This window comes from Gorilla gorilla, chromosome 17 (assembly GCF_029281585.2).
Source record: "Gorilla gorilla gorilla isolate KB3781 chromosome 17, NHGRI_mGorGor1-v2.1_pri, whole genome shotgun sequence".
Taxonomy (NCBI): Eukaryota; Metazoa; Chordata; class Mammalia; order Primates; family Hominidae; genus Gorilla; species Gorilla gorilla.
Window position 1 is genome coordinate 37,200,112 of NC_073241.2, and position 27,973 is coordinate 37,228,084.

Here is a 27,973-nt window from a genome sequence, read left to right on the forward strand (position 1 = left end):
CAGCATGGTACTGGCGTAAAACCAGATACACAGACCAAAGGAACAGAATAGAGGACCCAAACACAAATCCACACACCTACAGTGAACTCTCTTTTTTTTTTTTTGAGATGGAGTCTCGCTCTGTCGCCCAGGCTGGAGTGCAGTGGCACAATCTCGGCTCACTGCAAGCTCTGCCTCCCGGGTTCACGTCATTCTCCTGCCTCAGCCTCCCAAGTATCTGGGACTACAGGTGCCCGCCACCACGTCTGGCTAATTTTTTGTATTTTTAGTAGAGACGGGGTTCAACTGTGTTAGCCAGGATGGTCTCAATCTCCTGACCTCGTGATCCACCTGCCTCGGCCTCTCAAAGTGCTGGGATTACAGGCATGAGCCACCGCGCCCGGCCTACAGTGAACTCATTTTTGACAAAGGTGCCAAGAACATACACTGGGGAAAAGACTGTCTCTTGAATAAATGGTGCTGGGAAAACTGGATATCCATATGCAGAAGAGTGAAACTAGACTCCTGTCTCTTGCCATATATAAAAATCAAATCAAAATGGATTAAAAACTTAAACCTAAGAGCTCAAACTATGAAACTACTACAAGAAAACACTGGGGCCAGGCACAGTGGCTCACGCCTGTAATCCCAGCACTTTGGGAGGCTGAGGCGGGGTGATCACAAGGTCAGGAGATCAAGACCAGCCTGGCCAATATGGTGAAACCCCGTCTCTATTAAAAATACAAAAATTAGCCAGGCGTGGTGGTACCTGCCTGTAATCCCAGCTACTCGGGAGGCTGAGGCAGGAGAACAGCTTGAACCCAGGAGGCAGAGGTTGCAGTGAGCCGAGATCACGCCACTGCAATCTAGCCTGGGTGACAGAGCGAGACTCCATTTCAAAAAAAAAAAAAAAAAAAACTGGGGAAAATCTCCAGGACATTGATCTGGGCAAAGACTTCTTGAGCAATACCCCACAAACGAAGGCAACCAAAACAAACATGGACAAATGGGATCACATCAAGCTAAAAAGCTTCTACCCAGCAAAGGATGCAATCAACAAAGTGAAAAGACAACCCACAGAATGAGAGAAAATATTTGCAAACTACCCATCTGACAAGGGATTAATAACCAGAATATATAAGGGGCTCAAACAACTCTATAGGAAAAAATCTAATAATCCAATCAAAAACTGGGCAAAATATTTGAATAGACATTTCTCAAAGGAAGACATACAAATAGCAAATGGGCATATGAAAAGGTGCTCGACATCACTGATCATCAGAGAAATGCAAATCAAAACTACAATGAAATATCATCTTACCCCAGTTAAAATGGCTTATATCCAAAAGACGGGCAATAACAAATGCTGGTGAGGATGTGGAGAAAAGGGGAACCCTCGTACACTGTTGATGAGAATGAATTAGTACAACCACTATGGAGAACAGTTTGGAGGTTCCTCAAAAAACTAAAAATTGAGCTACCATGTGATCCAGCTATTCCGCTGCTGGGTAGATACCCAAAAGAAAGGAAATCAGTATATTAAAGAGATATGTTTATTGCAGCACTGTTTACAACAGCTAAGATTATTTGGAAGCAACCTAAGTGTTCATCAACAGATGAATGGATAAAGAAAACGTGGTATATATACACAATGGAGTACGATTCAGCCATAGGAAGAATGAGATCCAGTCATTTGCAACAACATGGATGGAACTGGAGATCATTATGTTAACTGAAATAAGCCAGGCACAGAAAGACAAACATCACATGTTCTCACTTATTTGTGGGTTCTAAAAATCAAATCAATTGAACTTACAGACACAGAGAACAGAAAGATGGTTATGAAAGGCTCAGAAGTGTAGGGGTTGGGGGTGAGGTGGGGATGGTTAATGGGTACTAAACAAATAGAAAGAATGAATTAAGACCTACTATTTGACAGCACAATAGGATGACTATAGCCGATAATAATTGTGCATTTTAAAATAACTTAAAGTACGTAACTGGATTATTTGTAACTCAAAGGATAAATGCTTGAGGGGATAAGCTATTCTCCATGATGTGCTTATTTCATACTGCATGTCTGAAACAAAACATCTCATGTACCCCATAAATATATACACCTATTTAGGTACCCACAAAAAATTTTTTAAATAAAAGAAAAATTTTTAATTAAAAAAAATTCCATACCACTCCAGAATGATTTTAAAAAAAAAATATCTAACAGTACCAAATGTTAGCAATAACAGGAACGCGCACACATTTCTTCTAGGAATGTAAGTTAGAGAACAAATTGGCAATATCTAGCCAAAATAAAGGTGCATATACTTTAAACTGTAACATTTGCATTATGTACCTGGGAGACGCTTTATCACGTTGAGAAAGTAATCTAACAGTTTCCATGCATGTGGCCTCTATATAAAATTCCTGAATGCTCTCTCACAGGGAATGTTGTTCCCTAGTCAAATCCTACTGAACCATCAGGGCCTAATTCCTCTAGTTCCACTCCTCCAAGAAGGCAGCTTTTAACTGGCTTAACACTGAACTATTCCCTACACCAGTGGTTCCCAAACTTGTCTGTTTGTTGGACTCAAAGCTCAGGCACAGATATCAGTAGTTTTTGAAGTTCATCAGGTGATTCCAATGAGCACACCAGTAGGGAACCACTGCCTTCTACTACCAAACACCACTGATATATGTGAGCCGCTCGGGACACAGCAATGCCAAATATTGCATAAATGTAATTTATCATGTCTGCTACAGAAAGGTAAACTGCTTAAAGGCAGGCTCAACAGTCTGATATAGTGAAATGTATTTAAATGCAGGAGGTTAATAACACCAGTTCTCAGTGGTTCCTACCAGGGGTGGCTTGACCATGTTTGGAGACGTTACTGGTTATCACAGTGGGGAAAAGGGTATTACTGACACCCAGTGGGTAGAGGCCAGGGCCGCTGCTAAACATCCTACACTGCACAAGACAGCCTTTCCCACCCTCAAAAAATCTTCTAGCCCAAAATGGCAGTAGTGTTAATGCTAAAAATCCTTGACCTAAAGAAAAGCAAGCAGAGCAGAGCTGACTGAGAAGTATATAAAATGGCACTTAGCCAAAAAGAAAAAGATCACTAAAAGTTTATAATATGTGCAAATATCAACATAAGAACACAGGAACACAAAAACATGGAAAAAAAACTTTATAAAGAACATTTCCAATCAAATTCCTCCTCCATGCCCTAGAAAATAAAGTCATTGAGCTAGGTTACTAAGCATTCCCCTAGAGAACGTGTATTGTGGGGGAAACACTGGTGATTCTCACCCGTCTCCCAGAGTGGCTGCCCTGTGTCTCATCCCCAACACCTACCTCTAAACTGCAAGTCACAGTTACAGCTTTGTGGAATGAAAAAACTAATTAACTTTATTTTTTTTTCAGGCAGAGACTTGCTCTGTTGTCCAGGCCGGAGTGCAATAGCGTGACTTCAGCTCACTGTAACCTCCACCTCTCAGGTTCAAGCAATTCTCCTGCCTCAGCCACCTGAGTAGCTGGGATTACAGGCGCCTGCCACCACACCTGGCTAATTTTTATATTTTTACTAGAGACAGGGTTTTGCCATGTTGGCCAGGCTGGTCTCTAACTCCCGACCTCAGGTGATCTGCCCGCCTCGGCCTCCTAAAGTGCTGGGATTACAGACATGAGCCACCGCATCTGGCCTGAAACAACTAATTAACTTTAGGAGGATATCAGTAACATCTGTTAAGTGTGGTTAGCTAAATATGTTAAGTTCAATTCACATATTAGGAAATTAGTTCATTTTTTTTTTCCTTTTAAGACTGGGTCTCGCTCTGTTGCCCAGGCTGGAGTGCAGTGATGTGATCATAGCTCACTATAGCCTCAAACTCCTGAGCTCAAGTGATCCTCTCACCTTAGCTTCTTGAGTAGTTGGGATCACAAGCATGCACCACCACACCCAGCTGATTTTTAAAATTTTGTGTAGAGACATGGTCTCACTATGTTGTCCAGGCTGGTCTCGAACTCCTGGGCTCAAGCAATCCACCCACCTTGACCTCTCAAAGTGCTGGGATTACAGGTGTGTGCCAGTGCCCAGCTGAAATCAACTAATTTTTAATTAAAGTCACATGCTACATAATGATGTTTTGGTCAATGATGGACTGTATACAGGACAGTGATCCCATAAGATTATAATGGAGATGGAAAATTCCTAACACCTTGTGATATAGCCATCATAACATCATAGTATAATTTCTTTTATGAATTTGGTGTACCCTAACTGTACAGTGTTTATAACATCTCCAAGAGTGTACAGTAATGTCCTAGGCCTTTACCACTGACTGACTCACAGAGAGCAACTTCGAGTCCTCTGGTAAGTGCCCTATAAAATGTACCATTTTTTAAATCTTTTATAATGTATTTTTTCTGTACCTTTTCTATGTTTAGCTATAGAAACACTTATCATGGTGTTACAACTGCCCTACAGTATTAAGTACAGTAACAAGCTGTATGGGAACAATGGTACATAGCCTAGGAACAATGGACTATCCCATAAGGTCTAGGTGTGCAGAAGGCTGTGCCATCTAGGTTTGTGTAAGTACACTCCGTGATATTCACACAATGACAAAATTGCCTAAGGACACATTTCTCAGGGCATACCCCTATTGTTAAGCGACTCAGGACTGTATCAAGACCTGTTCTGCTTTTCCTCTGTTCTGCACCCTCCCATCTCTCCCTCTCACATTCCTTAATTTTTTTCAATATGTTAGTTCTGATTTCACTATCAACTAGGAGGAGATAGCTCCTGTAAAGCAGTGGTTGTTAACTAAGGCTATGATTTGTAATCATCTGGGAAGATTTGAAAATCACCGAGAGGCAGCCACACCCTCCCTCGCTCTGATTTAGTCAGTCTAAGTGGGACTCAGGTATTGAGGTACATTTAGAAGCCCCCCAGTGTTATTCCAATGTGCAGCCATGGTTGAGAGTCATCATCCTAAATGAGCATATAATCCAATGACCACTTATTATCCCAACTTGGCCAGACCTAATTTCTTTGGCTTCCAGAAAATAGGTGACTAGAGAAGGGAAACTTTTCTAGCTGGCAAATAATCTCCAGGTACAGAAATATAAAAAGAATATGAACCACTGGCATGTTGCTAAGTGCACATCTAATAATACAATGGAAATCAGTTGGAAAATAGTGTTTAACCTTATACTCTGCTTTATAGATATCTAAGCAAGTATACTTGTGTTTCTGTAAAACTAAAAATAATTTTAAATTTTGAAATAAAAAGACATTAAGAACCAAAGTTCAGCTTGAAACTAATTTTGTGGCACCTTCGTCCACAAATTTCTTTTTCCCAAATTTTACTTCTAAGGTTAAACAGTCTTCTTTAAAATGCCAGGTATGACAAAGATTCATTTACAAACAGATACCTCAATAAGAGGACTCTCGGCAATGGCAGTGAGAGTGACGGTGCTGGCCAAAGCTTCCGCCTGTACGATGGTCTCAGCATCTGTCGAACATGGCCAAGAAGCAACACTGAATGTGCATCTGAAAACCCCAGGACTGGATGGTATAAAAAGCACTTTTATCTCTTCTGTGGCATGAGGTCTTATGATGGCTTTATTCTTGAAGACTAAACAACGATATGTTGAAAGATCCACCTTCAAAAAAGAGCCATAAAGTTCGTTATTAATGGCTTCACACTGAAAATCAAGTAGAATCACCTAGTTTTAAGATTCCTTTTCCCAATCACTCAAACTGCCAAATTAAAACATTTGTTATCTCTTCAAAAATGTCAAAACCTTGTCATTTATGGTCTCTAAAGTACAACGAGTCAAATGCTTCCTGAGTTGAATGTTCTTGCTGCACCAAGGCTGTCTCCCCGGTCCACCTCCAAGCAAGCACATTGACCTGTACACTCACTTGTCTTAAAAAGGACACTGACAAGGGTCACTCTTTCACAGCCCTGTAACTCTCTCTAGCACCCACAACACAGCGGTGGGCGGGGGCTGGGGGGAAGAAGAGTCAGGCTAACCGCTGAGGTCCCCCACAGCCCTGACTCCGCCTCGACTGCAGTGACAACTCCAGCCACCCTCCCTCCTCACTGTCAATGGGGATCTTCTTTTCTACTCCCCACTTCCACAGACAACCACTGCTTCATTCACAGACTCCAGGATGCCCCCAAAAAGTCTTCACAGCCCACCTTCCACCCTCAATCCTCTCCTTCAATCACCTACTTTTCATCTAACCTGAGGACTGGAAGTAGAGGGGAAAAGCCAAGACGGCGTAGGGGGAGGCGATCTTATTTTACCAGGCAGACGATGGCCACTAAGAGGCACGAGGGAAGCATCCACCAATGCTGATTCACAAGTAACAGTCATAAAACTGGGACATTTCAAAACAGCTGCTGACCATATATCCCCCCTCCCCACTCACCCATGTTCAAATGGTCACTGTAACCAGGAGAGAAGATTTAGAGTCTAGAATTACAGCAACTGTAATTGATCATGTAAGAGACATCTGTCTTAAAAGTTCATATTAAAACTGCATTTCCAGGTATTTCAAAAGCTCATGTAAGAAAATCATCAGATAAATTAGTCAAAAAGACTTCCCTTGCCAAATGAAGGCATAAGCTCCAAGAGTAACTGCTTTCTTTTTTTTTTTTATAAGTCATGGTTACTTATATTCAATCACCTTTAACAAAACTGACAAGTAGAAACAAGAAACTCAGAACTTTTGATGATTTAAATAATAGCACTAAAAGCAAATTTATAGGATTTTACAAATAAATAACAATAAAATATAAATAATAAATGATGGAAAATGCAAAACTCTGTTTCACTTTACACTCTACAAGCACTACAACAAAAGGGGTCTGAGAGAAAGATACCATGGCAATGACTGTGTGCATTAATAAAGGCGTGAAGGGAGAACCTAGCACTAGAGATGGGGGGAATCAAGCACCTAAACACAATGCAACCGTTAGGTTAAATGAGAAATACATAGAAAGCTACCTTTTCACCATTAACACTAATGCTGAGGACCCCAATGCTGACTTGCAACCAGCGGTCAGTTGGATTGAGCACACTGAGGAGGGTCTGGGAAGCGATCCCGACACAGCAAGCATGAGGAAGCTTCAACTCCTCGGGCACTCGGACACTCCCTGGGTGAGAATAAGGCACAGTCAAAAATGCAAGTTACAGCAAACCCCTGATTACAAGCCAAATCTGTTAAATGGCAATGAGTTTATAAGATGGCCTGTTTACACAGAGCTAGAGTCAAAGTGCTCCAGATGAAGGAGTCCTTGATGTTGCATGAGCCTCAGAGGCCTGCCAACAATTTTTTCCTGCTTCCATACAGCCCAGGAAAAGAAAAATTAAAATTGGATCAAACTCATAATTATGGCTAATCAATTCTTTGAGGTTACTGCCTGTAAGTAATCTCCTTTTCTCTCATAAATTGTAAGTCATTGCTTATCCTTAAAAAAAAAAAAAAAAAAAACTCCAGAGGCTCTAACTTTCCAGATGTGGACACGTATCAGATTTTAATACTACCACCTATGTTCCAACATCCTCACGCAGTTGCTCCGGAGGGCAGAGAAGACAGCACCCCAGTGGCCGTGTGCACCATGTCAGTAAAAGCACAGCTCCCAGAGAGAAGCTGCCCCACAAATGCACCCGAGAGTGCTGCCTCTCCACCACAGCAGCCACCCAGAGACTCACAAGGTGGAGGCACTCACTCATTCTGGGATTCAATTCTAAACTGGACATTTCCTAAGGGAAATAATCACAAAACTGGAATGACAGAGCAAAAGAGAGATAAGGAAGGCAGAGCCATAGGCAGCCTGTCACCTGCATAAGTGTAGCGTTTTTCTAAGCCAACTTTAGGGACGCTTGCACAGAAATATACGGTGTTCTCAGTTTAGGAAGAAGCACAAAACTTACAAGGAATTAATGCTAACCAGTAACTCCTTGAAACAAACTAGCTTTGTGGTGTCATTTGAGAAAATAATAGCCAGCAATAATAATAGAGAAAAAGCATCTTACCCAATCCTGATGTCATTCCTGAATCCCATGGTTCAATTCCACAGTTTGTACCAACAGACGGCACAGGAAAAGGTTTTGTTGTGCTTAGCAGGTTCTGATTTAAGGTATTAGAATATGGGTTACAGAGGGAAGAGGTACCCATCCATCCAGAGCCGATATTTGATCCTAGACAAATTCCCACAGCCACAGAGTTCTGCACAGGCTCTCCTGCAACAGCTGGATAGGGAAGGCCTCCTGAGAAGCCACAGACTGTGGCATTGCCAGCATGGCACTGAGGCAAGGTGGTGCTTCCAGTTGAAGGGAGTGTTCCCAAATACCGCTGAGCAAAGGGAGCAGCGCTGAGAGAGGGTTGTGTCAAGAGTGCGTGCACAGCAGCAGGCATGTTCTGCATGTCAGCCACAGAGCTGTGAACTGTGCTGCTGGGAATAGGAGTACACTGGTTTTCAGAGGTGATCTGATGAGAAACCTGGCCAGTGAACTCACGGCCAGCAGTTGACTTATCTTTAGGAATTATTCTTTGATCTTCATCTATAGGCTCCCGGCAGGACACAGGGTGTGATGTGGCTGACCCCACCTGACAGCTCAGACCTGACTTGCCCAGGAGAGCCAGCCTGATCGGGTCCAATTCCTCAGGGTTTGATGTCAAACCTACCTCATTGGTTTCCAACAGATTTCCACTTTTGGAGGAAGGATCTTTACTCCATCTAAAGTCAGGTTTTACATATTCAGGCTTGCTACTCAGAGAATTAGTTTCAGTTGCTTTTCTTGTATCAGAGTTATTCTGGATAATAGATGATAATGTTCCTTTTCCTCTATTCTGAAATGGAACTTTTTCTCTCAATTTTTCCATAGCCCGTTCCTCCAATGCGGCTGGACTGCCTTGAATAATTGTGGTACTCAACTCGCTGGTGATATCACTCTGAGTGCAACAAAATTTGTTTTTAATAATCCACAGATAATATAACAAATTGAAACATGCTGGTAAAAGCTCAAGTAACAAAGAGATGTGCATGAGGTGTCTCTTTGAAAAAAAATTGGTTTACACAAAAATAGTAGTCTTGCAGTTGTGAAATGCAGACTTAAATTAGAAAATTTCTGTTTGTTGTTTTGTAAAAAGAATTATACCATGAGGAAAATAAATAGGAGGTATACACTAAGAATATCTGAAAATTTTGCACAGATAAACGACCAGAGTCTAGTAACTTTTTGAAGATTTAAGGGATTTCTGTAAACTTTACAATAAAAATCTAAATAAATTAGTAATGAAGGAGTGGGGGCTGAGCAAGCTTGAAACGATAACGACTTCGAGGTCAGGCGGCAGCTCAGCAGGCTGGCAGGGCCCCACCCCACCATCTGTCCATGCTACTGCCTGGGCTTGAAGATTCAAAGATGTTAACTTTTTTTTTTTTTTTTGAGACAGAGTCTCGCTCTTGTTGTCCAGGTTGGAGTGCAATGGTGCAATCTCGGCTCACTGCAACCTTCGCCTCCCGGGTTCAAGCCATTTTCCTGCCTCAGCCTCCCAAGTAGCTGGGATTACAGGCGCCCGCTATCATGCCCAGCTAATTTTTTGTATTTTTAGTAGAGACAGGGTTTCACCATGTTGGCCAGGCTGGTCTTAAACTCCTGACCTCAGGTGATCCGCCTGTCTCAGCCTCCCAAAGTGCTGGGATTACAGGTATGAGCCACCACACCCGGCCAAAGATGCTAACTTTTATGTGTTCTAAGCCCTCTCCCATTTCTAAACTTGTGTGGCTCTATGAAGCATGAAGTTAACAGTCCTGGTAAATGTCCACACTCATTTATTTGTACATAATGCATAATCTGAGGAGTGACATCTGCAGCTCTGCAGGATGGACCAGCTGAAATTTACAGACTAGATAGACGTGACCTTCACTGACTGCTTTGGTACTTGGTTTATAAATTTCTCCTGGCCAAAGCTTCAGAAATAAAGACACTAAGAAACAAAGACTATATTATTTGCCAATTAATAATAACAAATAATTTGTATCCGGTGGTGACTTACTAGGTGACAAGCACTGCCCTCACATACTATTCCTCCTTACAGATGAAGAAACAGGTTGAGGGAGGTTTAGTAATCTGTCTGAGGAGGCAGCAGAAGATAAGTTATCTGACACCATAACCCAGCTCTCAACCACTACGCTAAGAACATGCAGACTCAGTATCTAACAACAACATGAAAAAGACAGCTTTCGTAGAAAGGGGTGTAATGCTCTCACACTACGCTGTGTATTCAGTAACTCTTCAGTGGCTTGGTGCAGGAAGACTATGCAGCATCCCCACAGCAGCCATAGTTAGCTCATCAAAAAACTGCACACTGTCACATCCACAACGTCCACACACGAAAACAGCTAATACTAGCTTCTCCCACATAAATCTCTCTGATCTTCTATTCTATTCCCACTGCTACTATCTTGGCCCAAGCGTGCACTGTCTCTTGCCTGAACCACTACAGTGGCCTCATGTCAAATCTCCGATTTTAATTTTGCTCCTACTGTTCCCTCTTTCCTCATTGCTGTTGGAGCGAGCTTTTAAAACATCAAACCAGCCTGGGCTTGGTGGCTCACGCCCGTAATCCCACCACTTTGGGAGGCCAAGGCAGGAAGATCGCTTGAGGCCAGGAGTTCAAGACCAGCTCTGGCAACATAGCAAGACCCCATCTCTAAAAAAATTTGTTTTAATTAGCCAGATGTGGTGGTAGGCACCTGTAGTCCCAGCCACTTGAGAGGCCGAGGCAGAAGGAACACCTGAGCCCAGGAGTACAAGACCAGCCTGAGCAACATGGCAAGAAGCTGTTTCTACAAAAAAAAATGAAAAATAAGCCAGGTGTGGTAGTGCACACCTGTAGTCCCAGCTACTTGGGAGGCTGAGGCAGGAGGATCCCTTGAGACCAGCGGTCCCAGGCTGTAGTGAGCTGTGATCGTGCCACCATACTCCAGCCTGGGTGACAGAGTGAGATCGTCTCTAAAAAATACAAAAACAAAACAAAATCAAAACAGATCATGACAGTGACCTGCTAAAAAGCCTTCAAACTCCCGTATTTTAAACCCAGCACCCTTCCCGGTTTGGTCCCCCCTCTTCTAGCCTCATCCACTTCTCCCTGTTGACATGATCCACTGTGGCCGTTCTAAACTTCCTGGAGTGCCCAGATGCAGTTTGTATCTTACAACTCTCCACCTCCCCATGTGTTAACTCTGCTTCCCAGCTGCCTAACTCCTAGCAGTCCTGCACGGTGTGGCTTCAGTGTATTTATCCCTGCAGAAACCTTTGCTGAAGCAAAGGCAGTCAGACTTCCAACCACCACCTTCTGAGTCCCCATAGTATGCGCGCAGCATGATGCACTTCATTACACAGCATGCCTCACCCCACAGAGCTCTTCAAGGGCAGATCCTAAAATGTTTGTACCTCTGTGTCTACCAGCATGAGTAGGTATTTAATATGTGCACACAAATACAAAAATCATTTTAAAGATAAAAGACCAACACTGAAGTTATATAGGCTTGAACTGTAGTCTGAATCAAACATCTGTTAACACTTTTAAGAGTTGAAAGCCTTAGTAATAAATAATCCAAGTGGCTGCCCACCTTGCGGTCCTCCAGGGCATCATCTGTGGCTGTGGTAGGATAGGAGCTCTCTGGTTCAGACACATACGTCAGCCTGCTCACCCCAGCAGGCGAGCACACCAAGGGAGACAACTCCTGCTCACAGGGAGGCTGCTGCTGCTGAGCTGCTGAACCAAAGGACTCTAACGCACACCTGAAAGAGAAGAGTAGCTCACACCTGGAGTTCTCCAGTCCTTCAACTATCTACCTTAGCAAAAAACCATTCCTATGGGCCTACAATCTTGCAAATGACTCAACCACAAATTCAATGTTTACACTTAATTATCTAAAATTGTAAAGAATATTCCCATTGAATGAAGCATCTGTTAAACTAGTGTAAAATGTATTGTGGCATTTTCATTAATAGATACCATATAAAGACACACAGCAATTCATTATTAGCAATTAGCTATTCATTCTATAAAAATCTGCTAAGTATCTGATATAGAGAAATGAACAGAAGATTCCAACCCTCAACGAGCAAAGAGGAAAAAAAATCATGCAGATAAGTGCAAAGAAATGGGAACAGTCACATACCACTGTGGGACTATCAAGTGGTACAACTTTTGGTTGAGCAATTAAGCAGTACATATCAAAGGCCTCTTGACTCAGATATTCTACATTTAGGAATTTATCCTGAGAAAAAAAATTAATGATAAATATAAAGACTTCACAAAAAGGACATGTCCACATCACTGTGGACAAAAAGTGGGAAAGCTTAAATCAGACAGGAGGAACTGAGCTACAGAAATTAGAGCACAAACATGCAATACAACACTATGCAGCCATTCAAAAGCATGCTGTTCTAGCCTTGGTTCAGAAAGATGTCCCTGCTACACAACATAAAATGAAAAGATCAGAAAGCGACAAATAGTGAGTCTCACATCTATCTGCACAAACACCAGGGTTACTTCCTCATTACTCTGTTCATTAAGCACCTTTCACAGGGCTGCCAGCCGAGATGCAAGGAGCAGGAAACGGACTGCACCTCTTGAGGGGAAGTGGCAAAGTCACAGTGCAAAAGAGCACAGGGGATAGGAAATAAGTGTCAAGCCACATTTGGAAACAGTCTCCACACCTATGCTCTGCCAGTTAGCTTGAATTCAGCCCTTCATTTGACTGGATTCCACCATCTTTCTTTTTTGTACAAAGTTCAGAATACTCAGCTAGGCAATGGACGTACACAGAAAATTCAAATTTGAATTCTGAACTTTTAAAAAGTCCCAAATTGGCTGGGTGCGTTGGCTCACGCCTGTAATCCCAGCACTTTGGGAGGCCGAGGCGGGTGGATCAAGAGGTCAGGAGATCGAGACCATCCCGTTTAACATGGTGAAATCCCGTCTCTACTAAAAATACAAAAAATTAGCTGGGCATGGTGGCTGGCACCTGTAGTCCCAGCTACTCGGGAGGATGAGGCAGGAGAATGGCGTGAACCTGGGAGGCGGCGCTTGCAGTGAGCCGAGATTGCGCCACTGCACTCCAGCCTGGGCGACAGAGAGAGACTCTGCCTCAAAAAAGTAAAAAATAAATAAAAAGTCCCAAATCAAGACGGTATTGTCAAAATACCAGTTAGTAAGTTTCTAACCAACAGCAACAAAGTATTACTAACCAAATCGCTTCAGGCCTTCTTTAGCTCCCGCATGACATGAACCTACATGGGTTTCTATATCCACATGCACTCCCGCACACACGCATGCACACACACACAAACACATACACACAGCATGATATAGCACGGAAAATGTTCTGAGTCACTGGATGATGTGTTGTATTAGTTTGACTCCTTTGGTTAACAAGAACAAATGCTTTTAGGTGAAATTATCTCAAATAATGAAAAGTGAACTGCAAGAACATAGGCAAAATAAAAGGGGAGACATACCGTAAGGGTATACTGTATGACAGAGCAAAGTAACGATGAAGAATCAAACAGAGATATACCCTAATGCAATTATTAGACTAGAAAAATAAAGAATTTTGGCAAAAACATCAAGTCAATTCAAAGGCAAAAAGAATCAAGCTAGTCTCAGATATCCCTCTAGTCTTCCATAGGGATAGTAAAGCAATACCTACAAGAAACATACGGGAAAAAACGTGTAAGCCAAAGACTGTAAACATACTACACCATGTCACAGCCAGATGATCTTCAAATTTGCTTTGGGCTGGATGACTAGTAATACATCTGTTAAAATATGCAGGCCAAGCACAGTGGCTCATGCTTGTAATCCCAGCACGTTGGGAGGCCGAGGCAGGTGGATTACCTGAGGTCAGGAGTTCAAAACCAGCCTGGCCAACATGGTGAAACCCCATCTCTACTAAAAATACAAAAATTAGCCAGGCATGGTGGCACGTGCCTGTGGTTCCAGCTACTCGGGAGACCGAGGCAGGAGAATCACTGGAACCCAGGAGGCAGAGGTTGTAGTGAGCCAAGATCACACCACTGCACTCCAGCCTGGCCCACAGAGCGAGACTCTGTCGGAAAAAAAAAGAAAAAAAAAAAAAGCAATTAACTATTAAATAAGAAGTGACTGTGTATATGTATATGAAAGTGTTTCAAACTGAGGCATCCATAAGGAGTCATAGAAGGAACTAAGCTCTCCATTGACATTTAGCACTAGCTGAACCATACCATGTTGCTTCAGATGAACATGAAAAACTTTAATGGCAGCTTGGTAAGTAGTTAATAGGTATCTTTGAAATCCAATATTTTGAAACAAATCAAAACTACATTTAACATTTTTGATAATTTTGCTGGTTAGGCAAGTTTTTCCATTTATTAGACTCTTTCAATAAACATACTAAAGATCTTTTATAAAGCCACAAAAGACATTCATAAAATTAAAATTTTATGAACAAAGTTATTCATCCCAATATCATTTATATAGCAAAACAGTTAAGATACAAAGTATTCACCAGAAGTATCAAGTGAACCATGACAGATCCATTATGCAGTCTGTAACATTACTAGTTTTCTTTTAAATTCAGAGAATGATTGTTATAAAGAGTAAAAAAAAAAGCAATATACAAAAGTTTGCACAGAAAAATAGCTGGAAAGAAATTCACAGCTTACAAGAGTTACCTTTGAGAGACGAATGCACAGATAAGTAATTTTTCTTCTTTACACATTTTTTTCCCAGTTCCTATACTGAACGCATATTTTTATTTTTTAAAAAAGAAGGTACACACTTACCCTGATGAACCTGTTCCAGAAATTTCACTAGGAGAAGAATGACTCAGTGGTGACGTGGAAGGTCTGAAGCTCTCCTGCTCATCCTCTGAGCCACGTCCACCATGCTCAGGAGAGGTATTTTTCAAATCTATCAGAAAGGGGTATTTTCCAGTGAGAAGAGAAAATAAACTTTGTAATTTTATGAATGTGACCAATGACTCAGACACTTACCACTATTTTTAGGTGAAACTATGCGATGGTTTTCAAAAGTCACATGCTTCTCACTGTTGCTTATTTCACTGACACACTCATTTTGCCTCTGATTTTCCATATTATCTCGTATTTCTTCACAGTCTTTTAACAGACAAAGGGATGTTATTCTGGGGTTCCTCACTGATGAATAACTATCAGATGGAGTGGAAATTGAGGTAGCTTTTTCATCGTTACCAACATCTTGTAATTTGTTGTCAATGGAACATGTCTTCACATCAACTACTGCACTGCTATTCTCTCTATTTGTAACTGAATTTGAGGAGTTTATGGTTCTAAATGACTCTTGATTCTCACTCTCTCCATTTCCAACATAAACAATAGCTGCTGTGTTTTCTTCTGGTTCCCTCACACTTACACTAGTAGCACTTAAGTCCACTGGATGAATGTCTTGAGTAGTTTGTTCTTTGGGCAAAGATAAATCCCAAGTATCAGACATACTAGCCCTCGAAAAGTTTTCCAATGCACTTTCATGTCTACTAACTTCTGTTTTTTTAAGGTATTTCTCCATATCAAATGCATTGGATCCATTACTTTTTTCTAAATCATTAGGTAAGAAATGACGCACATGAGAATAGTCCTTTTGTTTCTCATCTTCCTGAAAAGTCTTGTCTCTGGTTTTATTTGAAAGTGCCTTGATCATTGCAGCAAGTTGGGAAGGATCAGTATTAACTGATGCCTCTGCAATGGCTGAAGCAATGGTGCTGATCCTAAGCACAGAATCACCACTATCTGGTAGCTTGTCTTTGTATCTTTGGGGTTTGTTGCTCATGAAGAAAGTGTCCTAGAAGTGAGAAAATTAAACATCAGATAAATTTACCCCAGTTTCATGAACATTCATTAGTCCCCCATTATCATTGGGAGATGTGTTTCAAGACCTCCAAGTGGATACCTGAAACCTCAGATAGTACCAAATCTGACTGCCGTAAATCAGAGCATGTTTCTGTTCCTATCTTCCACCCACAAATGTAGTGCCTTTTCCATCTTAACTAAGCAGTTATCACTCACTGTGGCTGAAACGTTTCAAGTTTGGAGTGCAAAGCATGAATTTCTCTGTCCTTCTTTGTAATTACACATAAAGAAGATCATTCTTACCACAGACCTCAGAAACTTCAGCATTATTTTTTCTTTCCCTATTAAGTCGAGAACCTTCATCTTTTCACTTGAAGGAAGCACTTGATAGCTCCTCTCTGGTGTATCCAAACTGCAGGCAACACTACTCTTGCACTTTGGGGCCATTATGAAATAAGAGTGACTTTAACACAAGCACTGCAATATCACTAGAGTCGATCTGATCACCAAACACTACTAAGTGACTAACAGGCAACAAGTGAAGACGGGTGGAGAAGCTGGACAAAAGAAAGACTCACATCCTACCAGGATGGAGCAAATTGGTGGGAAGATTTCATCACGCTACTAAGAATGACATATAATTTAAAACTTATGAACTATTTCTGGAATTTTCCACTGAATATTTTTGCAACTCAGTTGACCATGGGTAACTAAAACTGAAGAAGGCAAAACTGTGGAAAAGAGGAGGCTACTGTATTAGTTTGATCTTTATAAGCATGATGTAGGATCTAATGGCAACAAAAAAATTAAGGGCATACCAGTTAAATATCCTAATGAAAAAGACAGCTGCTATCAACTTTAATTATATAGTACCAGGTTATTTACAAAATTTATTATCATTTGTTTTTTTAAAAATCATCAGGAACGAAAGACATGGTAAAACTGAATCAGATAATAATTTAAAACCAAAAACTTAAGATATTGAGATTGAAAAGCCACTGAGTCATTGTGATTGCAAGTATAATTCTTGGTAATTTCATTCAACTGTTAGAATTACTTATAAGCAAGACATAAATAGGAACCATGAGTAAAAAACTGAAATGGTCCCAACAGTTAAGAAACATAAACTATTTAACAACAACAACAAAAAATACATGTTAAGACTTCTGCCTCCAGTAACAGCAGACTAGGTAAAGCAAACCAACCTCTTGCTAAAAACAATTAGAACTGAATAGAATATTCAAAAACTTATCTTTGAAAGCACCAGCAAGCTTAAAAAGCAGTGTAAATTTATGGGGCCAAAATCTAAGAGAAGAAAGTAACCCAGAGAGGTAAGCCCAACACTGGGGATGCTGTTCCCTAAGCGTATCTGCTGCTTCAAGAAAAGGCTAAGCAAAGTTGTTCTTGTGGGAGTGCAGGTATAAAAACTGAGTCTGCCAATGAATGATTGGCATTGGGGGGTTAGGAGGTGTGTGTGTGTGTGTGTGTATGTATGTTTGAGGGAGAGAAAGATACCACAGTAAAACATCCATGCTTTGGGATGAGACCACAAAGGGATACACCCCAGCAGTAAAGGTAAACCAGCAACCAACTGGTTCTCATAAGGATGAGGCTCAGCTCCAATCAGCTCAATTCCAATAAACGAATGAAAGTGATCTGCAATTGCTAGTGTTCCTTGCTCCCTGTCAGAAGCAGACATAAATCCAGTCTGGAAGATATCATCTCCCTTAGCCTCAAATTATTTCAACGATTTTTCCTCTAAACTGTAGGGTAAAACAAAAGCTACCCAAGCACATCACAGTAAGATGGATAAAAACCAAAGAGAAAAATAACAAAAGACTGACAGCCAACTTTTAAAATGAAATGACATGAAAAAATACATTCAAAGTGCTAAAAGTTGCTGCTAACAATTCTATAGCAAGCAAAAATACACATCAAGAGTAACAGGGAGATAAAGACATTTTAGAGAGACAACAAACAAAATTCATTATCAGCAGTCCCTTACAAAAAAAAAAAAAAAAAGTAAGGATATTCTTTAAGAAGAAAACTAATCTCAGATGAAAGATCAGAAATACTGGTTATTTATAAATCATCATCATGTCTTATTGGGTTAAATATAGAAATAAAACATAAAACAAGAAAAGCTTTTTAAGTATGGAGTAAATTGAGTATTTTGTGATCCTTGGAATGCCAAATAAGACATTTAAAAGAAAAGAAAGAATTCTTACTAAACGCCAGTAAGCCAAGAGACAGGTTATAATTATTTGGGTCATCATTAAAATAATATAAATATATATAATTACCAAATCAACAGAGGAGAAAATTGGAATCATATAAAACTCTTAAAACGATCTCAAAGAATGCCAAAAGAAAAAGAACAAAGTCTAGGTGAAACAAATAAAAAGCAAATAAAGTGGGCAGATTCAAACCCCCATGCTGGAAATTCCATTAAGTGTAAGTAGAAAGACTGTGATATAGTTGGATGCCCCTCCAAATCTTATGTTGAGATGTAATCCCCAGTGTTGGAGGTGAGGCCAGCTGGGAGGTGTTTGGGTCATAGTGGTGAACCCCTCATGGCTTGGTGTTATCTTGCGGTAGTGAGTGAGCTCTCCTAAGACCTGGTTGTTTGAAGTGCGTGGCACCTTCCCCATCCCTGCTTTGGCCATGTGACATGCCTGCTCCCGCTTTGCCTTCTGCCATGATTGCAAGCTTCCTGAGGCCTCCCCAGAAGCCAAGCAGATGCCCACACCACACTTCCTATACAGCCTGCAGAACTATGGGCCCGTTAAACCTCTTTTCTTTATAAATTACCCAGTCTCAGGTATTTCTTGATAGCAATGCAAGAAACAGGCTAATACAGACTGTCAGACTGGTTGAAAAGCAAAATCCAACAGTATGTCCCTATAACATCTGAAATATAAGGATACAGAAAGATTAAAAGTAAAATAATGGCAAAAAATATAACATGCTAACACTAACCAAAGAAAGCTGGTATTGACATTGTTAATCTCAGACTAGATTTAGGAAAAAAGCATTACTACACACTGAGGAGAGACACGCTCAATAAAGGATTTGATTTGTTAGCAAGAACAATTTTTATGCACCAAAACAATTTTATGAAGAATTTAATGCAACAAATTTTATGCACAATTTGTATGCACCTAAAAATATAGCTTCAAATGTTTAAAGCAAATGTTGATATACCTATAATGATTAACAAACCCACAATCATGGTGAGAGATTTTAAAACAGCACAATAATTTTAAGAATGCAGGCAGCTTGAGCATCCCGATTTAAATAAATCTCACCTAAGTGAAGCAGACATTAAGTCACATAACAGACATTCCCTACAAGTGTACAGAAAATATTTTCAAAAATTGAACAAATGCTGAGCTATGTATCATATTTAAACAAATTTCAAAGGCCTAAAACTAAAAATTCTCTGACTACAGTACATTTGGCCTAAAATCAATTATTTCAAAAACCAGAAAATCTCCTACACGCATCCCATGCACTTACACCACTGAAAAAGCAGGAAGGCAGAAAAATAAGCACACTAAGCATCCATCTCAAAAAGTTAGAAAAATAACACATTAAATCCATAGAAAGTAGAATGAAAGAAATGAAGACCAGAAAATATGAAATAGAAAGACAAACAGAATTGAGAATAAATAAAATTGTCAAATTAACAAAACTGAAAGTATCTGGTGAGATTAAGAAAAAGAGAGGGAAAATAGTCAATTATAGAAAGAACAAAAGAGACATAGCTTAACAACCTCAGATATTAATCACAAGAGGATATTATGGTCAGCATGATAGTAAAATAAATTTTCAAGTGTAGAGGAAGATTACAATCTAAATTACAATTTACTAAAACTGACATAAAAAATTAAAACATCAGAATAGTACTACAACTATTAAAGAAATTGAATCTGCAAGTAAAGGCATTAGATAAAGAATATACTAGACTCAGGTGATTTCACCAATGTATTCTACCAAAATCTTTAAAAAAGCACCAATCTTACAAAAACTCTTCCTGAAAACAGAAAAAATGAGACCAGTAAAACCTTGATACCAAAACCAGACAAGAACATTGTAAGAAAGGGCATTCATCTCACTCACAAAAATGCAAAATTCTAAGCAAACTATTAGCACGCCAAATCCAATGATATATCAAAAGATAACACATTACAACCCTAGTGAGGTTTATTTCAAGTATAAAAGAATAGTTTAATATTCAAAAATCATTTGACAAAATTCATCACATCAACAAAACAGAGCAAGCTCATGTTCTTCTTAACAGATCTAGAGAAGCACTCGGCAAGATTCAATCCTCTTACAAGGTGAAAACCAAATCCAAAACAGAACAAAAAACTAGTGAACAAAGATTAGAAGACCACGTTGTTGATCCAGTAATTTAAAACAAAACAAAACAAAAACCTTACACCATGCATCAAATTGAAAGATGAAATACCAAAAAGAGTTCCCAATGAACGAGGGAAACCCAACATCATGACATCAACACTCTTTTGAGGTCCATCCAGTCAAGGAAAGCAAGACAAAGAAACAAAGGTATAAAAATTAAAAATGAAGAAATAAAACTTTTATTCTCAGATGACAAAACTATGTATGCAGGAAATCCAAAGAGTTGATAGATAATTAGAGTTAATAAGTAAATTTGCTGGATATAAGGTGAGTATATTTAAAAAACAAATACAATTGTGTATTTGTTTAGCCAAAACAAACAGAAAATAAAGTTAAGAAACATAATATTAATGTTTCATTTGATGGCACAACAGGGTCAAAATAATTTAATTGTACATTTACAAATAACTAAGAGTATATAATTGGATTGTTCATAACACAGAGGATAAATCCTTGAGGGGATGGATACCCTACTTCCCATGATGTGATTATTACACATTGCATGCCTGTACCAAAACATCTCATGTACCCCATAAATATATACAACTACTATGTACCCACAAAAATTAAAAATAAAAGTTTCAACAACTTAGGAAGAAATCTAACAAGATGATGTGAAAAATCTGCACAAAACTCATAAAATACAAAGGGAAATTAAAACATATAAATGAAGTGATACGTTGGTTTCATGGATTAGAGGACTCAATATTATAAAGATGTCAATTTTACTGTTCCATAAATTAAATTTAATCCCCAAAAAAGTCCAACAGGGTTGTTGGTGGTTAGTGGTTGGTGTGTAGAAGCTGACCATGTGACTGTAAAGCACACATGGAAATATAAAGGGCCAAGAATAGCCAAGATACTTTTAAAGAAAAATACAAGAGGATTTACTCTTCCAGATATCAAGACTTATTATAATAAAGTTACAATATTCAAGTGTCATCTTGACACAAGATAGATAAACAGACCGAAGAAGCACAAGAGAGACTCTAGAAATATACCCACGATGTCATGGTATTTGATTTATGACAAAGTTAGCACATTAGAGAAATAATGAAAGCATGGCCTAATCAACAAATAAAAATACCATTAAAAAAGTGAAAAGGCAAGCCACAGACTGGGAGAAGACACATGGAACACTCATAACTGACAAAAGGCTCCTATCCAACGTAAACAACACCTACAAATCAAATAAAACGAACTGTCCATTGGAAAAATGAGCAACAGACTTAGACAGCACTTCACAAAATAAGCCTCCTAATGACCAGCAAACATGAGCAAGAACCAGCTTTATTAGTAATCAGGGAAATGCACATGAAGACAAGAAGACCCCACTGTACACCTACCAGAATAACGAGTAATGCCAGGTGCTGGCGAGGACATGTGGTGGCAGGAAGCACACACTCTTGAACAAATCTACATGGTACAACCACTCTGGAAAACTGTCAAAACCACTGAAATGAAAGTACGCAAACCCCACGACATACACACCTCACATGAACGTGTGCACACTTCCCAGGTACTAGGCTGTTCATGGAGCATTGTTTTATAATTGTCCAGCAGTGGAAATATCCCAAATTTCATCAACAATACAAATGGATATAAAAGCAACAGAATATTCATATAACAGAATACCATACAGTAATAAAAATAAGTTTCTATTATACTCATCTAACAAATGTAAGGTGAGGTGAAAAAAGCCAAACAGAAGGAATACATGCCACATGGTTTCTTTTAAGTGAAGTTTAGAATCAGATAAAATTAATACAGGGTTAAAGGTCAGGTAACTGGAAGCGGCAAAAAAACTTGTTTCTGGGCCGTTGGCAATGTTCTCTTTCTTGATCTGAGGTATACACAAGTGTATGACTTGTGATCATTCATTCATTGACTACAAATCTGTTTTATAAACTCATCTGTGTGTATATTATATCGCCACAAAAACTTAAAAAGAAAAATTTAAAGGACACTTGCAAGAAATCTGAAGCCAGGAAAGAAAAGATGTTAAACGGCATATATTTTTCACAGGTGATCTCGTCTTGATCCTAGATAAGAACTACAACAAGATAATCTTAGATTTCCTTACAAAAGGCTTAAGCTACCTCTGTTTTGCCTTTATCAGCCGTTAACGTCACATCATTTTCATCCACTTGTGAAGTACTCTCTACTGCTTCAACCTGAAGTGTAATTGATCCTTCACTTAGCTGTGCCTGGGACTGTTCATTTAAATCTCCTGCAGGAAATATATAATATTCAACTTATAAGTATACACTATTTGACAAACACAGTCTGTGGAATAAGGACCAGGCAAAATGACTAATTTACCAAGGAAGATGTCTTTGTACTCCAAATGTCAGTTGCCTTCACTAAAACGGTTTAAACGTATAGTCACTTGGACAGAGAACAACAACATAGTTAATTTGGCTCAATGCTGCAGAGTCCAAATTTTGAAGGAGGATTGTGGATTTTAATCTCTCCCTTGCAAATACACACATAAACTCATTTAATATTTTTCAGCTTGAAACATTTCACAAACACACAATAAGTTGAATTTAAAACTCAGTACTTCTTGGTCGGGTGCGGTGGCTCATGCCTGTGATCCCAGCACTTTGGGAGTCTGAGATGGGCGGATCACTTGAGGTCAGGAGTTTGAGACCAGCCTGGCCAACATGGGGAAACCTTATCTCTACCAAAAATACAAAAAATTAGCTGAGCATGGTGGCACGAGCCTGTGATTCCAGCTACTCGGGAAGCTGAGGTGGGAGAATCACTTGACCCAGGAGGTGGAGATTGTAGTGAGCCGAGATCACACCACTGTGTGACAGAGAGACTCTGTCTCAAAAAAAAAAAAAAAAAGAGACTGTCTCAAAAAAAAAGAGAAGAAAAGAAAGAAAGAAAGAAATAAGTGACTGCATCTTTAGAGAAATGGAAAATGAGCTGACTCTGTATACATGGACCCTTTGTCCCAACTCCCCTACTAGAATACAGGCTCTTTAAGGAATGGAGCATATCTTATACAACTTTATATGATATGTAGCACAAGACATTGTACTAACAAAAAGTAGCTGCTTGATAATTCCAAGTTGACCAAGAATATTTGATTAAAAATATTATAGATATTTATCATAAAAATTATCATAGATTATCATAGTCTAAATCTCAAAACATCTCTTTAAAAGTCATCCTAAATAATAAATTATATCTATGATTAATTAACTCAATAATTCAATAGCCAACATTAACTAGCCCATCTGAAATTATTTCATTTACTGTGGTTTTTACAAATTTAGGTAGATTTTGGCTGACTTGTTTCCACTTTAGATTGAAAAGGATATATGGGGTTACATATGAATCAAATCTATAACCAACACTGAGAAACTACAAAGTGTTATATACATTTTCACTCATAAAGAACACAGTCACATATTTAACCCCTAAGTTACACATTTAAGAAAAAAAAGATTCCTAAAAGCCCCTTCATTGAATCCATTACCTGAATATAGATCATGGTTAAGATGAGACATTTCTTTTTCCAAATTACCTCTTGATACATCAGATTTTCTTATTAAGGCAATAGGTTCTCTCTTCTCTGGTGATCTAATAAAATAGCCAAATGATGGCTACAAAATAATTAAAGGTAAATTATTTCTTTGATTTTCAACTGCTTTGAGAAATTCTAGACTGTTTTATCTAATAGTGGTAAAACAGCTAAATGACATCAAAAAACTGTTCTTCCCACTTAACCTCAAATTACTAGAGATGACCTTCAAAGGTCCAGGTAGAACCTTTCATTTCCTTAATACTAGCTACCTTTTAATCATTAGAACTCATATTGTCAAATAAATTGCCCTTACTAAGAAATTCACATTAAAACAACAGAAATGAGGCCAAGCGCAGTGGCTCACACCTGTAATCCTAGCACTTTGGGAGGCCACAAGTTCAAGACCAGCCTGGCCAACTTGGCAAAACTTTGTCTCTATTAAAACTATAAACATTGGCCAGGGATGGTGGTGCACACCTGTAGTCCCAGCTACTCAGGAGGCTGAGACACCAGAGGTTGTGGTGAGCTGAGATCACGCCACTGCACCCTAGCCTGGGCAACAGAGCAGACTCTGTCTCAAAAAAACAACACAGAAATTATACTTTATTCCTTCAATAATTATTATTGAACACCTATTATGTGTTAGGCACTGTTTAATCATCAGTGACATATTAATGAGAAAAAAGATAAAAACTCCTGCTTCCTGGAAATTACAATATAAAGGTACTTTATTTTATAGAATAAACACATCCTTGAAAAATGTGTATTAAGATTAGGGACGCTCCTACCAACTTGCATGAAAGTTTCTGGAAGGTCTGCATTCAAGGAGCTTGCTAAAGGGTAGGCAGTTTCCACTTGTCTTTCTTATACAGCAGTCACATGACAGAACTAAAATGTGAACTCATTAAATACACTCAATTTTTTATTGGTCTTCACTTTCCCAAGTGATTAATTTATTAATTGTGATTAATATCTTAATTTCTTCCCTTGATTCAGTAACTTGAATGCAAATAAAACGTCATCACTTATACCACAACAAAAATTCCAAATAATAGATCCATTTTTTTCATGATCCAGTGCTTTGCCCACCTTATCTTTCCTTACTATAATTCCATTAATAAGGAATTCAGTTACTCTTCAACTTCTATGAATCAGCTGTGACTTCTAACACTACATCTGTTATTTCAAAATCATACTCTTAATGAAATCCAGTTTTGCTAAACAATCCCTCCAATAACCCTAATACCCTCTGTGGAATTTATCAACAAATTCTTTGACTCTATAGAATAAATCTTGAATTCTTGCCCTTTTCTCTGCTTCTACTAGGTCATCCTTGTCCCCAGCCTTCATCACACCTCTCCCATTTCCTAAGTGTTTGCCTGCTTCTTTCCCTCTTCTGTCTTTTGCTGACTTTCACTACCTGGGCACCTGACATATGGCGGCAGGCTGCTGCACCTGGAGATGGGCTGGCACCACAACAAAGTTGCCCTGTGCCTCTAAGCACTTCCTCCCAGTTCATCTGAGATAAAACCCCCCTCCTACCAGGAGCCCTCATGATTTGGCCCCTGGAATCATCTGCCATTCTCCCTTCATACCCACCTACCCTGCTCCTCAGAGCAGCTCTGCCTGCCTGCTTTCCATTCCTCCAATATGCCACCCTGGTTCCTACCTCCAGGCCTGCACACAGACAAGGGCCAGGTCACTAATGGAGGGAGAAGTCGTATTTCTTCTCACAAGAAAAAAACCACTTTTTTTTTTTTTTGAGATGGAGTCTCGCTCTGTTGCCCAGGCTGGAGTGCAGTGGCGTGATCTTGGCTCACTGCAACTCTCCACCTCCTGGGTTCGAGCAATTCTCCTACCTCAGCCTCCCAAGTAGCTGGGATTACAGCCACGCACCACCACATCTGGCTAATTTTTTATAGTTTTGGTAGAGACAGGGCTTCACCATGTTGGCCGGTTGGTCTCGAACTCCTGACCTCAAGTGATCCGCCCACCTCAGCCTCCCAAAGTGCTGGGATTACAGGTGGGAGCCACTGTGCCGGCCCTGCTGCCTCCTTTTCATCACTGAGATGCCAACTCAATGTCTTCCACCAAATGTCAGCCTGACCAGCACAGCTAAAGTAGCTCCTTCTCCTCACTCATGCTTTACAGGACTTACCACTATCTGAATAACTTTTTACTTGTACACGCATTACATTTAATTAAATCAAAACATTTCTATATTTCAAAACATCTCTTTAGACAATAGTTTTTAAAAGCAATTTTAGAATTCTTCACACCAACCAACAATAACAACAGCAATGAACAACTATTAAATACTTACTACATGTTGGTTTAGTGCTAAATGCTTTACATGAACCGTCACATTTAAATCTTACAAAGCCCTATAAAACTGTGCTGTTAAGAAACGGGAAATTAAGGCACAGAGGAGTTAAATTGCTCAATGTCCTAGAATTAGCTAAAAGACAGAGCTAGAACTGCAGTAAAGGTCTGACTGATGATGAAACCTAAGTTTTTTACCACTCTTCTGTCCCATCCTATTCTATCTCCATTTTAAAGTCACTGTGCCATCATAATACTCAAAATCTAAAATCTGGTGACTGTGAGCACTTCCAACAGATTCCATACTTACTCTTTTCACATTGTTACCACCACCAAGGCAACCAAGGGCTTCAGATCTTTGAGCAAAGAACTCTCCTAAAGACAGACGTAAATAACTGGCATCATCTTTATCCAAATCTGATGTGCTACGTGATTTCCTCAACAGACTGTAATTAATTGTAGCTCCCCAGGACGTATCGCCCAGTGCAACCGAAGTATTATGAGCATCTATGTTTTCTTCCTAGGGAGAAAGTTATTGTTTCGTTTCTTTCCCCCAGCAAGTCACTTTTCTGTTGTTCTAATATACAAAAACTAAAAAAGTCTTACAAAGAAAATTTAAAAAGTAATTTTGAAAAAACTAGACAAAAAAAAATTGGACACACTGAAGCATCATCAGCTACCACAGCTAATGCAGTCCAGAAAAGGAAAATGAGTATTTTTGAACACTTGAGTTATAATACACACGATCATGAGTTGCTCATGACAGTGCTTTCCTGTAATCCCAGCTACCTGGGAGGCCAAGATGGGAGACTCGTGTGAGTCCAGGAGTTCAAGACCAGCCTGAGCAACATGGCGAGACCCCATCTGAAAAATAATAAGAAGAATGTTATCTTCATCTATTGCTTCATCAAACACTATCATAAATTTTGAATCTTCAAAATAAGATTGAAATAAGATTGTCATAAATAAGAATCTTCATAAAAAAACAAACAGGATTACCTCACTTTAAAACATATTTTTAAAACTATAGAAATACAGCCCAGTACACTGGCTCACACCTGTAATCCCAGCACTTTGGGAGGCCAAGATGGAAGGATTGCTTGAACCCAGGAGTTCGAGACAAGTCTAGGCAGCGTAACAAGCCTCCATCACTACAAAAAATAAAAAATAAAAAAATAGCTAGGCATGGTAGCACATGCCTGCAATCCCAGCTACACAGGAGGCTGAGGCAGGAGGATCACTTGAGCCCAAAAGCTTGAGGTTGCAGTGAACTATGATCACCACTGCACTCCAGCCTGGGTGACACAGCAAGTCCTGTCTCAAAAAATAAAAATAAACTATGGAAATATTCATTAATGCCATTAAAGCAATTCTAAGTGAATTAAAGATATATTTCAGTATGTGAATGATCTCCAATTAATAATTTAGAGTATTGTATTTAGAGTATAAGGGAAAAAGCAGAAGTTGTCTAGTCATAAGAAAAATATGAAATAATTCTATACTAACCATATATTCAGAAAGAAATGAACATTGTGCCTACACTTACATGAATACAGGAAAAATTTTAAATTTTGGATAAAACAAATAATTACAAACCTGTATAAATTGATGCTCTTTATTAAATTCTTCTTCATCTTGTGCAATCAAATCAAATGCTTCAGCTTAAAAAAGAATGTTTATATAAATACATTACACTAATGCCTAAACAAACACTAGCACACAGATACAAGTTAGGAAAATGAAATACTAAGGAAATAAAGTTTTAACAAGTATGTAAAAGCTTGCACTTATGACTCATGCATCTGTAT

At 39.3% G+C, this 27,973-nt stretch overlaps 1 protein-coding gene across 13 annotated transcripts in view; it reads right to left on the minus strand.

Moving 5' to 3' along the window:
- The window catches only part of CEP192 (centrosomal protein 192), a 182,988-nt gene that overhangs the window by 108,871 nt on the left and 46,144 nt on the right, over positions 1-27,973 (minus strand). For 10 of the 13 annotated variants that reach the window (XM_063699366.1, XM_019014173.3, XM_055368391.2 and 7 more), the window contains 10 exons: positions 27,762-27,826; positions 26,476-26,685; positions 23,796-23,922; positions 22,405-22,535; positions 15,050-15,872; positions 14,840-14,966; positions 11,635-11,806; positions 8,033-8,951; positions 7,001-7,149; positions 5,417-5,647 (listed from right to left, as the gene is read on the minus strand). In XM_063699366.1, the coding sequence (XP_063555436.1) occupies positions 5,417-5,647; positions 7,001-7,149; positions 8,033-8,951; positions 11,635-11,806; positions 14,840-14,966; positions 15,050-15,872; positions 22,405-22,535; positions 23,796-23,922; positions 26,476-26,685; positions 27,762-27,826 (2,954 nt within the window). The remainder of the gene's footprint in view (positions 1-5,416; positions 5,648-7,000; positions 7,150-8,032; positions 8,952-11,634; positions 11,807-14,839; positions 14,967-15,049; positions 15,873-22,404; positions 22,536-23,795; positions 23,923-26,475; positions 26,686-27,761; positions 27,827-27,973) is intronic. The other 3 variants (XM_055368400.2, XM_055368399.2, XM_063699367.1) reach the window with 1 other exon arrangement.